The 20,063-nt window shown below is 26.4% G+C and overlaps 2 protein-coding genes across 2 annotated transcripts; both read right to left on the bottom strand.

The window, feature by feature from the left end:
- Positions 1–11,094: 11,094 nt before the first annotated feature.
- On the bottom strand, positions 11,095–15,741 carry LOC119679093 (phospholipid scramblase 2-like). Its single transcript, XM_038091268.1, has 3 exons — positions 15,583–15,741; positions 11,334–11,812; positions 11,095–11,262 (listed from the first exon to the last, which is right to left on the bottom strand). The coding sequence occupies exons 1-3, from the start codon at positions 15,686–15,688 to the stop codon at positions 11,095–11,097; spliced, it is 753 nt and encodes a 250-aa protein (XP_037947196.1). The 5' UTR covers positions 15,689–15,741.
- A 2,655-nt stretch (positions 15,742–18,396) lies between these two features.
- On the bottom strand, positions 18,397–19,218 carry LOC119679084 (phospholipid scramblase 2-like; the record flags this gene model as incomplete). The annotated part of the gene is made up of 3 exons (XM_038091259.1): positions 18,397–18,430; positions 18,490–18,645; positions 18,715–19,218. Coding segments are annotated over 3 exons (687 nt in total), but the record flags the coding sequence as incomplete, so codon positions are not given.
- Between the last annotated feature and the right edge of the window lie 845 nt (positions 19,219–20,063).

Below are 20,063 nucleotides of genomic sequence, written 5' to 3'. Positions count from 1 at the left end.
ATTATTAGAACTTATTATTAGAGTTTATAAGATAGGTCTAATATTCGAATTGTTCTCATTCCTAAAAGTGTTTTTTGTGACAAAATATAGATTTTTTTGTTACAATTACAATGAATCTTTGTTTTAGTGATCCGTTATATATGTATGTTGTTCTGAATTAATTTAGACATTACTTACCGCCGAAATGAAGTTCATGTACTTATGAATGTACAATTTACTTCTTCTGCACTAATTCATTAAGTTATGAATATTTCTGATATTTTAAAAAGAAGTTTTAACGAGTATGGGTTCACAAGATTGGTTGTATACTGACGGAGAAGCAACTCAAATGTTTTGTATTATTTTATCAAGTGATTAATGATTTTGACATTCGCAGAAGAAGAAATAACATATAAGGGGATTTCCCCTTTTCAGTTTCTCTTATTTTATCCCTATGATATATGCAAAAAATTAAAAAAAAAAAAATTATCAAAACATTAATACATGACACAATCAGAAATTAATTTCTGTGTGTTCAAATTTGTGAGCGTTCACTGTATTGTAAAATTGCATACCTTTCGGCAAATAACTACTGCGTAATTATTCCGGGTCCAAACTGTCTTTTAGACGTGTTATTATCTGATTAAATTTGTTTAATTTTGTGTGTATATACAATAATAAGCTAATCTAACATATTTATCAAAAAATTAAAGAGAATGAAATAAACAGCAGGAAAATACTTATTATCGCCGACAAATATATAATTAATGAAGACTTCTATTAAATTTTTTACAAGATAGTTAGATGTGCAAGCTTAATAACTATTTTCAAGAAACGTGGAATAAAATGTTATTATTATATATTATTATTATATATTATATTATATAATACATGGATGCTGCCTTTAGATTTAATGCTTGCGATAGTATATAGATATACTATATATAAGTATATGGATAGCTATACAATTTTTTCGCTACAGACTTAGGGCTTGCAATAGTATGCATATAAATATAGTAGATATATATCTCTATATAAACAATAGATATCAATTTAACATATACATACATGAATGTTAGCTATGGATTTAATGAATTCAAAAATAGAAAGAGGTATGAGAACATCTGTGTAATAATTTATATCTATGTTTCGCTTATTCTTACCCCACATATTATATATATATATAATCAATTAATTCAATCTAATTAAATTAGTTTTTATACATTTAACAAAAGAAAGTCATATACGAAGCAATAATTAAATTATCTGATTTAAAGACGTCCTTGCTACTGCTTTAAAAAAAAAAAAATTTTTTTTTAAATCATAAATTCAGACATTAAAATCAAGTTCAAACTGCTAATCACTAGATATTCTATAGTTAAAATCTCTGAACTACTGACGTATTATAAAATTACTAATTTTCAATATCTAATCACATAGAAGTGCAATATCAGAAATTTTAATCAAAATTGTTGTTATTTTTATACAAATTAATTAATTGTAGTTTAACATTTTTCTTTGTGTGAATTGTTTAAAAGCGAAATATTTTATCAAAGTCACCAAATGAAAAGTTATAATTCAGATAGTTTCATGGCTAAAATGTCTGGCGAAAATAATTCTTATCTCTAAACAAAGTCCTAGACTATTGATATTAGTAACCACATATTTTATTATTTGTTATTCTTTTTTTTTTTTGCTTATTTATTTTTTATTAATGTTTATCTTTTTAAATACAATATAAATATATATGTGTGTGTATAAGTACGTTTGTATTTACAATAGTTCTGCGCGCGTTTTCTTCTGAGATTATCAGTAGTTGCATTAAACTGAGACTATGACGAATACCAGACTATTTTAGTTGAATTCAGATTTAAGTGGATTTATGTAGTATGCTAGAAGGCTCTCTGTAAATTGAGCGTAAAATTATTTTACATGGGAAACTTATATTTTTTCTAAATCATATAGTTTTAGTTAAATTAAAATTATTTGGATTTAAGTTTTAATAATAAGGTTTAAAAATTAAATTTAAATAATCCAATCAATATATTCTTTATAATCTACTGTATATTTTTATACTGATAAACTTGCCTAATAATTGTGACAGTTTAGCCTCCCAAAGTTGTTTCGTCAGCATGAGTATGTTTATAAACGATTGTAAGAATAACTTATATAAAGAATTTGTTATAAACAAATCAATTGTTATAGGTAAATAATTGAATAAAAAAATAATTATAGAATATATAATTCTATGAAGCCATATTATTGCCCTATGCTTTATTTTATATGATAATGGTTGAGAAACTCAACAAAAAACTTAAGACATATTAAGATTTTAGTGATCACTGCACGAAAGTTTTTATTTATAATCTTGCAATATTTAATTACTTTTTATTAATTTTGTTTACTTTCTTATCAATTGACACATTTGTATATAAAAATAAAATTATTCATATATTGTTTTATTTAACGCCGCCCCTTAAAAAACCATGGGGACTATATTATACAGACATATGATATGATTAAAGGACACGTCAGTTTTACGCTCTTTTTGTTCATGATCAAAAATAATGTTATACAGAGAGTTATATGGCAGTTCCCGATTTACTATTAGGTTACTACTTTTTTTTGTGCCTAAATTTAAAACGTACGTTTTCTGTGACTCGTCACGTAGGTCAAAACAATGTTGCGCTGTACTATAACTATGTCAAAATTTACGCTTATTAGGACAAAACATTTTTTGGATAAAAAAAGTGACATGAAAGCATATTGGATAAACGTATGGAGTGATTTAAACGTGGTCACCTAGTTCTTTGTGGAAGTAAGAACACTAAAGAGACTGAACAATCAGAAAGTTCCAAAAACGTGAAACCTTCGGATATGATGAGTCAAATGTATGATATACAGATGAAAGATCACTAAAGCATAGTTAGTGAAAACATTATTAATGTGGTAAAAATCTCAAGCTAACGAATTAAAATTTGTTGATATTTAATATTTGTTACCATTATGAATTCTGCGTTATCTAAGAATGAAAGAAATACATACGCATGTAATTACTCCCAATAATCGATTAGAATTATTTTAGTATTATCTAAATGAATTTTATATACACACCACGGTTCGAAAACAATAGTGCTTTAATAAAAGTTTTAGGGTATACCTACATACATGACCAAATTATGCTCGACTCAGAAAAGGTGAAATAATTAAAGGGCAATATTAATTAACGTTTTTAGACTGCTTAAAGTAGTTGGAGAACTTATGGAAGCTGAGCATATATGTTCAGACTTCAAAAGTTACCTAAAGTATTTTATCACTGGCTTATCCATCGGCTCATGCATATATAGGGTGACATAAAAAGTGTTTGCTGTTATTCGATTATTATTAATGACCATTTGAACATTTTTCGGGTAGTTTCATAATTCTATCGGACCATTTTTATCATTAAGATAGTTCTGCAGAGACCGAAATATATAGTTTCAATGTATATTTAGTTACTGAGTTGAAAATAAATCGTTTCATCATCGAAACCGTCTTAAAAGCATGGAATCGTATTAAAAGTTTGATTGATCCATACGTATAACGATCTTCAATTGCATTTTTAAATAAATGAAGAAAATGTCTTAAATATCACGAAGACGATCCAAAGAAGAGCCATTCAGATGAATAACAATCGTTTTAGGCATTTTCGAACAAATGAAGTGATATATCTTTAATGACCTTTTGTGAAAATGTATTGAAAACTACTTACGTCCAATGTCGGAAGTAGTTTTCCATAATCAAATCAAATGTAGTGCAATGATACTTTAATATATTCATTTCATTTTCTCTTAATACATACTTAACGTATATACAGTTTACATCATTGTTTATGTGATTGTCTAGTAATGCGGACGCTGTCCTCCACCATGTCGTCAAGACAATGCTATCAAAAACCATTTAGTAAATGCGGTGTGTACAAACCCTTAATTACAATAAAAACGTCGAGTAAGACAATAATGTTATGTAGTTCTGTACTCCTTATTTATATTTAGGTATTAGAATGTCATTTTGGTAAAAATAGCTTTAATATACGTATACGAGTATTATTTCAACTGATTCATCTGCTGCATAACAGGTTATTATCTATAGAATTGTGAGTTCCAATTCGTAAAGGTTAATGTCTGCAGATTACAAAATAAATGTTTATATATACGAAAATGTAATTATTAATAAAACGGAAAGATTAATAATCGGTTCAATATTTTGCAATCTTTTCACATTTCTTATCATGATTCATATAATTTAAAGGAGCCTTAAAATGAATGTCGTATGCCAAAAATCTTCTAAAAATGACTACAACTCTTTTATATATATTTATATATATATTTAGGTATATTTGTCACAAAGTGATATTATTGTATTATTTTTTCAATTTGTTTACTTTAATATTAACTGTAACATAATCCATTATCTATTTAGATATATTCATTTAAACAATAAACAAATGTCAACATATTACATACATACTCTGGAATTTATATAGAATTATATAGAAAATAAAATTTCTCTAGAAACAAGCTCAGGGCTTTTTTATTGTATAAAAACAATCTTATTTGTGTTTTTTTTTTATTTTTTTATACTGAGACATACCGGCAAGTACAAGTTTTATTCAGTTTATGTTAAGAAAAATCCAAATAACTTATCTATAATACGTTTATGAACTGCTGCATTTAGCAAATATAGACGAAATATGACGTAAACATTATAGACGAATATATAATGTATACATAAACTCGTAAATATAAAATACTCGTAAATATTTATGTGGAAAAAAGATTTGTTACTTTGATCCTTGGAAAAATCAAGAATATTTTGATTATTAAATTTTTTTTATTTTCAAGATTTCAACTATCGATATTCTAGTTTTTATATTACAGTAATAAGGTGCACTCTATATTCAGGTGTATTCAGCATATAAGAATATTTTATATATATCATTTATCACTGATGTCATTGATATGTCAATATATAAATGCATACATTGAAAATTAATTATATGTATATATGTATAACAGGAAACACTAATAAAATTTAGTGTTCTGATATTTTAATGTATATATCATATAATGTATATTATATAAATTTAAAAATTATCTTATTTATCAATAATAATAAATTATTAAAATAACAAGGAATAGGACAATTTAGGTCACAGAAAAAGAAAATGTCTTGAAATCACCATTCCGATTTCAAATACAAATATTTGGTAACATAATCCCTGTGTAGAACAATGTATTTAACATGGAATTGCAAAGTAGTTCCAAAACTAACAACAATCCTTTATAATTCAGAAGTTATATCCAAACTATTAATACAATTAATACAATTAATAAGATTGTATTCATAATTACGACTACAATATAATAAATTTACATTCTCTAGATGTGTACACTATAAGGCTTGCTTTTCTAAATTGGAAGATAGTATGTTATCTCTATTTCAGAGCAGAAAACTCGCAATGCATATGACACATTAATAACCGGGATTAACAATAGGGAGCTGATGGGATAACAACAGTAGGCATCACAGTCTAGAAATTAAAAAGCCCAAAACGAAAATTATAATAATCGTTCAACTAAGTATTAGTTGGGGCAAAAATTCTTGGCGACATCTTAATAAACCACGAGCTAACGACCTTAACATGACATTGATATCATTCACGGAATGTCATGAAAATGGATAACGATGTTCCAGCAACAAAGATAGTAGAAGCGGTAGTTAGAGGAAGGAGTAGTTAATGTAAAGGTAGCTCATGAGTTCCCGGTGGAATGAAAGTTTTGGGAGGCTCTAATATTTTTAATGTACAATCCAAATATCCGAATTTGAAAATAATGAAGCTGCTCGAATACCAAAATACATGAAACTTTGATCAATTTGATGAGTCCATAATCTCTAAAAAAAATATATAAAACCATAACATGGCCAGTAGTAATTTAAGGATGTGAAGCCTGAAGATTAAAATATACAGCATAGCAGATAGCAGATAAAACATTTAAATGATGGGATTTCTCAATATTCAGCCTAATAGTCCGTGAGTTTCTTACGCATAATGTTTTCTAAATATAAGTGTCTTGAAAACAATTTTTAGGTTCTGAAACCAATAGATTTGACATATCTACATTATTAATCTCAAACAAATAATAGAACGTCTTATTGTCGTATGAAGTATGCTTCATTTGTGATTTTTGCATGGAACCGCTTGATATGAAATATGCTCGAAATGCAAAGAAGATTCAATTGTGTATCATGTATAATGATCATGCGATGAGGCAATCACATGATGCGGTTCAAAATAATTTCTTCTAAGACCTTGCCTATACAAGGTCTATAACCATTTGCGATAGTCTATGATTGATTAGATTTTAGAATGCATGATATATCAAAATATTTCCAAGGCTGTAGATGAATATTTTTTTTAGGATCATTCTATCTTATAATAATTTACGGACCTATTCTGTGCACTTGACAGATTTGTCAAATTCTTTAATAAAATTTTTGATTTTTATAAAGCAGAAAGCTTTTTGGTATTCTGGACACATCTTGATAAATTTCAAAGCTCAAGTACCTAGTGCTTCTTACCACACTATGGTGTAAAGTGTTTTGTATGGAAAACTGTTCGTAATTGTTCGTGACTGTTCGTGACTGTTTGTAAAAAATGCTTGTAAAGAGCACATATTTTAAGTTATCAAAGGTATTTTCCATGCATTCAAATAACAATAAAAAATATGCTTGTAAAGAGCGTATATTTTAGTTAACAATATTTGTCATGCCATCAAAAAATAAAAAATGCTTAAAAAGAGCATATTTTTATAGTTGTCAACAGCATTTGTAGTATGGACAACTAACAAGGAAAAGAGCTTTTTATTTATGTCACAGAATACCAAAACCTTTACAGCAGTCAATTTTGACAAGTGTCAATGTTTAACAAGTTTATAAAGTGCACAGAATAGGTCCGTTAATGTTCTTATTTTAATAGAAGTGGATAGGTTTTAAAGCATTTGATATTATATGAGGTCTATAACTGGAGGTTATAATTTTTTTTATTTTCTTTTCTAATCCTTTCAGTCCATACCACATACAATGTCATATTGTTAATATTTAATAGTTGATATTATTACTATATTACTAATATAACTAATATTGTTAAATTTTTTCTCTATAGTTATAATATTAATATTATAATATTATTTTTTAAAAAGGAAATATCGCCTCTTCACTGTTCTACATAATTATTGCTATTAATTTACATTAACTTATTAAACAGTTTATTTATTATATTAATTTATTTGTATATTTTATTAATTATATGTATTATTTTTTTATATATTCAAAATTTTCAAAAATGTTATATTGTTACATATTGTTATATAGTTTTAATATATTATTTATTATTAATTTTTTATTAAAAATATAAATGTCCATTATTAATCCATTAAACTTACCATATTAGGAATTTAATTTAAATTATATATTATTTCTTTAATAAACTCACGTTTCAGCATAACTATAGAGGTACTCTATCAATTAGAGCATTATTTGTCCCTATAAATAATTTAACTTTCTGTACAATTTGTAAATCTTTGCCAATTTTTAACAACCACTAAATATTAATAATAATTTTAGATTTTCTTTTTAAATTTTTGACCCACTGTTAAAATAGCTTTTTAAGCTTTTTCCAACTTATTATTGTGCTTAATATTCATTTCTCTTATAAACTTGTGAACCCACATTTGATGAGAGCGCAATCATTGAATGAAATAAATAGCTTTTAATTAACTGTTCTCCTAAAGAGTTTTCAATTAAATAAAAACAAAAAACGTTGTTTATTTCATTTTAAACACGTTTTTTACTATTTCGCTTTTTTTACATTATTCAAGTAGGAAATACAAATGAAGGCGAAATATAAGAAATGCACGCGCTTATGACAGTTGTTTTATCAATAAACGAAGAATTCCCCAGCTGCTGCCGAAAAATAACAAAAAAACAACAAAACACGTACACTTTCTTTCTTACTCAACCAATTGAATAATATGCAAATTAGTTTTTTGTTGGAGTCAATTATGTAAATGAATTAATTCAACAAATTAATTTAATTAAAATTGACTAATTTCTCTTAATTAATATTTAACGAAATAAGCATGTACTTACAGAAATATTTTGATTGCTTTATACAAAGCCACTAAATAATACATAATTGTTGATATTATAAACATATTTTCACATGTGCTTTTCTGTACGTTGCTTTTGTATCAAAGTTCGTTTTATAAAAATTTTCACACACAAAATTTGTTTTTTTATTATTTATTTATTATTAGTTTTATTTTGCTCTGGTGTTTATTTTATATTTATTTAATAATTGTATAATATATTTTCAATGGTAACCAAACATTTTCTTTGTTTTCGAACCGAATTTTTCTATGTACAAATTTTTTCGAACGTTCAATGTCACTCGCCGATATAAACAAACGCACAAAGAAGAAGTTTACAGACTGTTGGGTGTATTAACCGGGCGTATGGTAGCGACACACAAAAAAAGGTAAACAAATGCAAAATACTACTTTCACGAAATTATGACAGTTAGACGAAGCAAAAGAGAGCGCATGATTGGTAAATAAGAGAAAATAACAACAATTATTTGCGGTTAACATATGTATCTACATTACAGCAGTTTGTAATGTAAAGCTTCGTAAAGCAATGTTAAACCGTTCGTATTGCGTAAATATTGTTGATTTTTACTTTTGTATGGAAATACACATTATACTTAATATAAATAAATATATTTATTTTAAAAAAATTTATATATAAATAATATATTATATAGTTATTTATTTAATTTATGTTTAACAAATATTGTTTATTGTTTTAAAATCTTGTTTATTCATTAAGAAATGAATAAATTTTATTTGTTTTTGATTAATCTTAAATAAAAATTAAATAATATATAATATGAATGAAATTTTTAAAATAATTTATTATTTATAACCAAAGACCTTAACAGTTATTATTGAAACAAAAAACAATTAATAAATCGATTCATTCGTTTTTTAAAATAAAATATAAAATAAAAATAATAATTAAATTTACCTTATATTGTATTTTTAAGAAATAAATATAGAGGTTTTTCGAAAAGTAGTGAACTACAACAACAAAAACTTCATTTTTATATTTAATTAATTGAATTTTTGGCTGACCATACAGCTGTTTCGAGTATTGCCAAATCCCTATCATTAGGGGTCTCGTGCCCTGCCAAATTTGAAGCTCAGAGTCAGTGCTTGACTTTTATGTTCTCACATTTTTCTGGAGTTTTGTTAATTTGTTGTGAAAGTTTTATTAACAAATTCACTTGCTGTGTTTATATTAGAAAAACGTTATCATAAACCAGCTGTAAAATATTTGAATTAATTAATTATATATTTATTTTTTTTTTGGTTTTTACCTTTTTATTCTTTTTTTTACGACCGTTTACTTATTTCTTATTCTTGCCTTAAAAACAAAAAACTCAAAAATAATTATTACTTTTTGCAGTCAAAAATAAAACTTTTTATGGAATATAATTAAATATTATTCTAATATCAAAATATTTTCTTTATTTTTGTTAGAACATAACTGTATATGTTCATCGCATGGAAGATTTATGGGTGCTCTTTGTCCTGTTGCTCTCTTGTAGTGCATCTATTGAATTTAGTCATAAACTTTGCAAAGAAGGAATTGGGTCCAAGAGAGGTTTTTAGCTTTTATATATATCTATATATTTTATTTACGTATAATATATATAAATATTCATGCATGTATGTATATGTGTGTGTATCTACATATATGCAATTTTCAATAATTTTTTTATTAAGGACGTGTGCGAGTTAGGCTAAATTGCGTTTTAAATGAGGGAAATTCTAAGTTGTGCCGATAATGTAGTGATGTGTCGATACGTGTTAAGAAATGGCTAAATGTGTGCAGTGCAAAAAATCCCAAAAAATCTCCCATTTGGTTTAGCATCAACTTAGCCTAACTAGCACACGACCTAAATCCCTCTAACGCTCATTAAAAGCTGCTTATCAAAGAGAAAATTCCGAGTTCAAATTAAGGACCACTTATTATCAGTCAAAATATTAAGGTTGGAGGTGCTGAATGCTCGCTACAGATACCTCTATCATACAATATTCACATGACGCATGTACAGAAGCTTAAACCTTTAAAATCCTAATTTGATACAGACGACACATATAGTCCATACTCTAAAGAGAATTCTGATAAAATAGCAAATGCTGTACGAGAACATTTCGATGAGATAATTTTGACAAAACGAAGAACTTATTCATAATATATAAATGGCATATTCATTTAGAGAGATCGTTTTCCAAATACAAATTTGGAAAATTTCATTTATAATTGTATTAATTTAAAATTGATTATATTTTCTTTTTGAAAACTTATATTTACTTGCAAATTAAGTTCAATTTAATTTATAATAAAATTATATTTAAAATTATTAAATTTTAAAATTTCTGCATATTTTCGGATCCTTTTAAGCGTATATTAGGTGCTTAAAAATACATACTTTTCTATGCTCTATTGATGAGAATAAACTTAAGAAGTTGTTAATTTTATATTTGATTATATAAAACAATTTCATATTATTGTACGAACCGGCGATCAATAGGTGCAAATATTAGAATACTGCACTCAATGACGAAGCAAAGAGAATTAGCTGCATTATAAGTTCCACATAAGTTTGACATCAGCTTTTTGGAGACTGAAGTTAGCGTTTTGATACGTACAGATGTTGTTAGTTTTTTTTTTAATAGTCCAAATCACATATACATCTAATTGTATTACCATTAATTTTGAAATTAATTCTTTAAGTAACAAACTATAATTAAATTATTTCATATAAACTAAAAATATTGATTAAATGAAATTATTTTAAAATTACATTTATATATGTATCCATTTATTTTAATATTTATTACACATTCTCAAAAAATTTATAATATATCAAAAAAACCTTTTTTATAGAACATCATATCCTATTAAAAAAAAATTATTCAATTAATTAATATTAAAAAGAAATTATTCTTAAATTACTATTAGAAATGTGGCTCCTAATAATACTGCCTTAATACAAACATCCAAATCCATGGGAAAATTAATACCAAAGCAATTAGCATCTGTGAAAAGTTCACGAATAAATCCAGACCACTTCTTTGAGATTTTCCCAATAACGTCACCATCAAGGGAAACAACCTAAAGAAAATTAATAATAATTCAATTATAGATTCTTATTAAAAAGAAATTTTTTTATTACTCTTGCTTACATTAAAGTTTACATCATTACAGCAGCTCTGTGCACCATATGGGCCCTCAATACGTAATACAGTTTCATCATTAGCATCTTTTATTCGAAAAGATGGTGCAAAAAGCATCCATTCTTGTTCTACACGTCCGATTACTTGACCAGAAGGGGCAGAAATTTCAATACTTTGCAAACAACATGGAAAACAACATGCGGAACAGGCTAATGGTCGGTAGAGATGAATTACTTCTTTCTGAAAATTATCAAAAATTCTCATGTTGAATGGACGTGATGGACCACTACAATTACGAGTACAACAATCGGTATCCTCCAAAACGTTGTAAGCTTTTTGACCGATCGCATTATTAACAACGTATTTGTTATTAGTTTTAAAACAAATGAAGTTCTCAACTTTTTTATTTATCAATAGCTGATCTACAGTTGTTAAATATTCCAAGCCGGGTGGACAGGTAGGTATATTAGGGGACGCAATTACCCATTCTAAAACAGCACCAATTTTATAAAAATTATATAAAAATCATTGTTATAGTTATATACGTACATATATATTTATGACTAAAAGAAATTTAAATAAATAATCGATGCATTCACCATTACTTTGAACTAAGAACAAGAAAAAAGCGAAAGCCATTTTAGAAGCAGTATTCATTTAGGAAGAACTACTGCATATCTTTAAAAATCAGACATAAATAAACCTAAATGGTACATATGTTATCAGTGAAGATCTTAGGTGCATGTTATGGTTCAAAGTGTACAGCGGCCGGTAATGACAATCTATTATTAAATTTGTCACTTGATAATGATAAAAACATATAAAAGTTGACTCTCAATATCTGTTAATTTCTTCCGATTTGTTTCTAATTCATTTTGTAACCATAAAGAAAATTAAAATGTTAAAAATAAAAACAAGCTTTGAAGCATTTTCTATTAAATTTGAAGCAATTTGTATTAAAAAAGTTATACATAATTTATATAATTAAAATATATGTTATATAAAAAAACAAAAAATAGTGCTGAAGGTAATTACATCATTAAATACAAAACTCTAAATATATTTCTCAAAAATTAAGTCCAAGAATTTGTGAACCAATACCATTAGAAAAATTCCAAATTTAATACTTAATAATAATAATTTTTATAGTTTTATATATTTTTTTACATACATCTATATTCTTACCATAAATAAGGTTAACATTTAAATAAACAATTTCTGTATCAATAAAACTCTTCTTATATGAGAAAAAAATTATTTGATTCTAGAGCATCAGCTTTTAATTGCCTAATAAACTATAATTATGCATTATTTTATTTTTTTATTTTTCATTAGTCTAGCTTATAAGAAATTTAAAAGATTTCTTTTATTAATAATAATAAAAAAATGTATGCTAATTTGGAAAACAATTTTAACAACATATATTAAATTTTATTTATCGAAGATAATATAAGAACTCAAATTATTTAACGAAGAACACTAGTTCAGAGCCAAAAATTGCCAAAGACGAGAACTATATTTCCTATAGTAAAATTTTTCATAGAACGTGAAAATCATAATGATTTTATTATTTGTGCATTCTGTAGTCATTCTCTGAGTCATTCTTTTACAAACCGAACGGATTGCTTAAACTAATTCTTAAAATAGCAATAGATATCAAGTTTCTATAATTTATATAGTTCAGGATATGACCATTTGTAAATGCATGGGTCCATATCTCCTAGAAAAAAAATTGCAAAATATTTTCCCAAAATACGAGTCTTCTTATTCTATGAAAGGAGCTTTTAAAAAAAATTTCAGCCAAATCGAAGATGATGAGATTAAAAAGGTGTCCGATTTAAAAAAGAATGGCCCATCAGAATGGTCAGAAAAATATGCTTTAAGCACATACTAGTTAAAGTGACCACATCAGTTTTATTCGAATCATTTTAGCTCATGTAAATAATAAATGAAAACCAACATGTAGTATGGTTTAGCCAACATCATGCGTCTTCTAAGAATGTTTTGACCTGGGAATTAGTTAAAATCTGGTTAAATCCATCAAATCATTTTTCTGAGTGTACCCATAATTTTTTAAGTGTGATTTGAAAGGTTTAATATTATATATTAAATTAAGACTTATAAACCACTCATTCAATTAAATTATAAGATAGGTATATATCACTAACTGCAAAAACTTAAAATAAGTAAATTATGTAGTATATTATATTTAAGAAATTTTAAGCCTTCTATGTATGTAAGTAATAGAATCATAAGAAGGGACTTTATTACATCAATGTAAAGTTTTTACTCTTTCTTTAATAATTTGTTGAATAATAACAAATAATAATTGGAAAATCTACAAAAATATGGATTTAACGTCAAATGAAGCACATCCAGTTCTAAGCGTTGTGAAAAATTAAATTTTATTTAATTCTAAAATTGATTGAGCCTGTAAAATATTTGAAAATATATGGAGTACAGTATAGTTTATTTGTTTATATTTTTTTTTTGTGCCTTCAATATTTGATTGTAAGATTAACTAACAATAATAACAACAACAACAATACAGAAGCCCTCCTTTAAAGCATAGGGCAACTTCACAGAATTGTTGAATGCAATTGATATGGACTCCTAGTTTTTCTTTTATTTGTTTATTATTTTGAAATTTGAATTTATAAACAAAAGACGAAGACAGTACTTTTGTAAAAAGTTTTGAAGGCAAAAATATTTCGACTAATTTAGCAAAATCAGCACATTATGATGTTATACATAAATATAAAGTGGCGTGAGTGAATCAATATCATAACGAATGTTTATAACATTCCGATAACTAAAGATATATTGTTTATAGTGTGTGCTTTTTTTCTAATTTTTCATAAGACGAGATTAACTTCAAAAAACAAATACACTGAAGTTTTAACGACAAACCATTTCCCAGGTATAGCTACTGCCCAGTGGTTTTCCAAGTCAACACCAATTTGTTCCATTTAGTTTGGTATTTTTTATGATTTGTATATTTTTTAAAGTGTCAAAGGGTCACGGAAAAGATGGATTCGGGACTTTGCAAGTACGAACACTAAGAGTTAAAAACTATGAATGAAGACCGGAACTATATCTTATTTCAAATCAATAAGCAAAAAGATAAGTAACAATATTTATTTTTTGACGATTAATAACTCTAATAGCTGTTTGTGTCAACAAAAATTTGTTAACTTTTTAAAATATTTATTCTATTCTATTATTTATTCTATTACATTTTTAAATTAAAAAATGCAATGAAACGGATTTGCAAAGCAATTTATTTATTAATCAATTTATTTTGGTATTAAAACAAAGATATTTTAGAAATTTAATGAATTGGACAACTTGTCAGTAAGTCTCGATATGATTGCAAAGTTGCAAAAGTCATTTGAAGGGATAGTTTTTTCATTAAAAATTTAATTCAACTATCAATAAATTTAATATAAATCTATAAATATTTCTTAAATTAATTTTTGCTTGATTTTAAAAACTCGGATTTAAGTAATAAACAATCCCATACACTTTGTATAATGCCCGCCACTATTTTACAATTGTAACAGTATGGGTGAGATACGCACCTTTCTTTTACCGTGTTTCTTTTCAATTAATAGTTTAATGATGGGAATCATGCTGTCTCTTATAGAATTATCCCACCTATTAAGAGCCATCTGTTTTTTATAGAGTCATGCCAGCTATAGGGAATCATTTGACTTTTATAGAGATATCCCACCTACGTTGTCGTTATGTTGCACTGTTCAGCTGTTTTTATTATTTTTAGTAAGTTATACTTCTTTAGTTGCATTATCAAGAGGACTTCCTACCTTCAATTACGTTAGTTGCATCACTGGCAACAATTTGAAATAAAAATTAATGATATGCATAGAGCAGTCTTGTAACTACTTTCATGTACGTCTTAATTTTCGCTTATTAACTTGAAATAAGATATAAATCTAACAGATATAGGTATAGCGCATTTCACATTTAAATTACTATTACATATACTTTGGTAGCTCCAATATTCCAATATTCTGGTTTGACCCAAAATTCTACACACATGCAAAATAGTTATCTAAGATGAATGTATCATAGCCAATAATAATTTAGATGAACCGCCTAATCGAAATCTGATACGAGTAAATCAATCAGATATTTAGTGAATTTATTTTATATACATTTTTATATATATTTATTTTATAAATAATAATTATATAGTATAGTTATACATATTATTTAATATATAGTTATAATGAAATACCTGGTGGAGTCTGCACAAGTCCTGGTTGTGCTGTTATTGGAACATTTTGTCTTTTATAGCCTTTAAGTTCACTCCCTTCGAAGCAAGGATCGTTGTCATGTGGCATAATAAATAATTTTTAATAATACAAACTCGTTTTAAATATTCAATTTATTATAATAAAACTTCACCCGTAATATAACAATTTAATATATATTGAACAATTTTCGATATTTATAATTTTGAAATTTAAATAAATTCACTAAAAATTCTGATTTATCAATTTGTAATTCAATAATTTAATAATAATAAATATAAATAAAATCACACTTCATTCAATTATTTTCTTTTATAGTTATTATAATATATTTCAAATGTTACGGATAACACAAAATCCTTCCGAATGTCTCGCGTTCTGTTCAATCAATGAAACTTCTACAACAAATGATCTGCGCTTCTAGTTGAACATGTAAGATCATTTGGGCTTAGCGCAAAAATACAGGGTGACATGATGTAAGTTTCATCAGTGAGCAATTTTATAAAGGAAAATATTTTTTCAGTACATATTTAATTTATTTAATTCCTTTTCATGGTAAGATTCTATTTCTGTATTATTTTAAACTCCTCCTCATGAGATATACTGGAATTGTCTATTAAAGATAATCATTTTGAAGCATACGACATGGAATTGATTATTTTAACTTTTTTTTGGTTTCTGATTTGTTGGAAAATTATTACTTCTCAATATATTTCGTAATAAATGTTTCTGTTTTACATGAAATCTTTTATCACATATCTCAAAACCTCATCAATTTACATTTGTGCAGTGGTATTTATGAGATTGATTAAATAAACAATTGAAGATTAGTTTTACAATTGACTTCGTTTTTATTATTATTTCTTCTTATATACTAAGTTATTCTTACAATATTCCTATTACATTAAGAATTATTAACTTACTTTCAAAGATATCATTTTATTTTATAGGAGATTTGTGTACACGTATGAGCTCAAGCACTTGAGTCCACTTGAGATCACACATGCGCACTGATAAACTATGATCATAAATAATATTATATTATACCAAATAGTCAAAAAGTATCAAATTGAGACAAACAGAATTATCAGTTTAATGCACCACAATAACATTTCATATTTTATTTCCTATTACCATATTAGATATTATGCAGATATACTTAGGAACATGTTATACACAGGCAGTCATATTATGAATAGTCATGGCAATTTTACGCTCTTTTTAGTCATGCCCAAACAGCCCAAATGACCCTTAATGATATAACATAGACCTTTAGATGTTTATAGTAAAACTTAATTATTACTCCTAAATTAAAATTTTAAGAGCTACCCCGTCATCTACTTCGTTATTTTTTTTCAATTTTTTGATCCATTTGATCCAATAGGTAATTAAATTAATAAAAACTTGCAACGATTTAATCATTTGCATATATGATTCAAAGTATCTTTAATTAATGGATATCTTTGTTTGTTTATGTGTACTATGTTTATACATTATTGAATTGAGTTAAAGATAGATATATAACATATCTCTTACTAAAACACTCCAGAACAATTATGTATAATATTGTATTTAAAAAATTTAGTTTTAGCGAAATATAAGGGAAAGTGCGTTCTACCTTTTGTTGGAGAGTTTTATATTAACCCGTATACCCTCACGGAGTCATATGAAAGTACTTTATTACATTAATGTAAAGTTTTTACTCTTCCTTTAATAATTTGTTGAATAATAACAAATAATAATTGGAAAATCTACAAAAATATGAATTTAACGACAAATGAAGCACATCCAGTTAGTTCCAGTTCTAAGCGTTTTATTTTATTCTATAATTGATTGACCCTGTAAAATATTTGAAAATATATGGAGTAACATGCAGTATAGTTTATTTGTTTATATTTTTTTTGTGCCTTCAATATTTAATATTTAATATTTGTAAGATTAACTAACAATAACAACAACAACAATACAGAAGCCCTTCTTTAAAGCATACAGAATTGTTGAATGCAATTGATATGGACTTCTAGTTTTTCTTTTATTTATTTATTATTTTGAAATTTTAACTTATAAACAAAAGACGAAGACAGTACTTTTGTAAAAAGTATTTCGACTATTTAGCAAAATCAGCACATTATGATGTTATACATAAACATAAAGTGGCGTGAGTGGATCAATATCATAACGGATGTTTATAACATTCCTATAACTAAAGATATATTGCAAGAGTATGTGCTTATAAATGTACTGTCGTAGCTACTGCCTTGTGAGTTCCCTAAGGCACCACTGTTTGAGATTTAACTTTGCGATGTTGAAAATAAATCACACACTATTAAAGGGTTCTAGAAAAGACGAGTTTTTGAGATTCCCCGAGAACGATACAATATACCGATTAACTTAAATATACCTTAAACTCCTCCAAATCTAATATTAATGTCATCTGAAAGCATACCATAAAATCTCCATTCATTTTCTTATGACAAAACTCTTCAGTGACCAGGTTGTTGTGGCTGTGATTGTTGATGATTGTTGTGTTTTAATTCTTTTTAGGACATCCGTTCCAGTTGCTTACTTACTCGCTTAAACTTAATCGTAAGCCTTGTGAAGAAAGTATTGGGCATAACAGGGTTTTCTGTATTTTAATACTTAAATAAACATATATCTACATATATTAAAATATTTTTTATTAATTTATTAATATGAATTTATATATTCTAATATTTCGAATATTTTCTCAATAAATTTAGAACATAATATACAATATTAAAGATGTTCAAAATACATTAACAGGAAATACACATACTTAATTTTTCAATTGTGTTCGAAAAACATCATATCCTATAAAAAAGAAATTAATTTATTAAATAATTTTTTATGGTAAATTAAAATTAAATTACTATTAGAAATGTGGCTCCTAATAATACTGCCTTAATACGAACATCCAAATCCATAGGAAAATTAATACCAAAGAAATCAGCATCTGTGAAACATTCGCGACTGAAACCAGACCACTTTGAGATTTTACCAATAACTTCACCATCAAGACAAACAATCTAATAATATAATAAATATTGAATAATTGGTATTTAATACAATAAATTATATTTATTACTCTTACTTACATTAAAGTTAACATCATTACAACAGTTGGCCAAACAACACGGACCTTCAATACGTAATACAGTTTCATCATTAGCATCTTTAATTCTAAAATATGGTAAACAAAGTGTCCATTCTTGTTCTACACGTCCAATTATTTGACCAGGAGGGGCAGTAACTTCAATGCTTTGCAAACAACATGAAAAAAAGCTACATGGTAAGCTAAATGGTCGGTAGAGATGAATTACTTCTTTTTGATAGTTGTCGAATATTCTCATGTCAAATGGACGTGCTGGACCCCAACAATTACGAGTACAACAATCGGTATCCTCCAAAACGTAATAAACTTTTTGATCGACCACATTGTTTACAACGTATTTGTTATTAGTCTCGAAACCTGTAAAAGCCTCTAGAAGTTCAACTTTTTGATTTATCAATAGTTGATCCACAGTTGTTAAATATTCCAAACCGGGTGGACAGTTTGGTATGTTATTGGGCACAGTTACCCATTCGGAAGCAGTACCTATATTGTAAGAATTTCAAAGTTTTTATAGAAAATTATATTAATTTTGTATACGAGTATATAAACTATAAATAGACTATATAAATAAATCATATGAGTATAAACTAATAATAAGAATATAAGCTCTTATTAAAAATACAAAACAAAACTACAGCGATTAATGTAAGCAGTAATCATTCAAACATGGTTAATTCAAATCCTTCAAAATCAGATAATGTTACTAATGAAGTCATAAAACTTACACTTCTGGACCTTTTCTTCAAGTAAAGTATAATGCTTGTAAATAACAATTAATTGTTAATTAGATCAATCGACGTCCTTTGTTAAGATTGACAAATGCGTCCTCCAATTGTTCTCGAGGTGAGAATCAATTTGACAGTTCAATAGTTCAGTGTTTAGCTAAAAAAATGCTTTCTGTCCCCGGTTTACCCAGCAAATGGTTTGCAGATACCATCAAAAGTTACGCTGCCAAACACTCTTTTAATATTGATGAACAGCCCTGTAATGAATTTTTCAGGCAAAATCATATTTAGTTCTGTCCACCGGTTTCTGGAAAGCAGTTTCAGAGTTAAGACAATTTTGATAGAGTTATATTTTGAATTTTAACGTATAATATATATTATATTAATTCAGTCAAGAAATTCAAAGTTATCAAATGAGTTCATTTTTTATTATACTAGACTATCGTATATTCTTCAGTTTTTCAAACTAACTGAAATCCTATTGTTACCTGGTTAATAGGATAGTTTCAATCCAGAAAGATACTCACGGTTTTTTCAGTTGCCTTAAACCTACGGTTAGGTTTCTTAAGATTATCCAAAACAACATTTATATGTAGTTTAAGCCTCT

Source organism: Teleopsis dalmanni, chromosome 1 (genome assembly GCF_002237135.1).
Source record: "Teleopsis dalmanni isolate 2A chromosome 1, ASM223713v2, whole genome shotgun sequence".
Taxonomy (NCBI): domain Eukaryota; kingdom Metazoa; phylum Arthropoda; class Insecta; order Diptera; family Diopsidae; genus Teleopsis; species Teleopsis dalmanni.
Note: the sequence above shows the minus strand (reverse complement) of the source record. Positions and strands in the feature narration are given on the sequence as shown.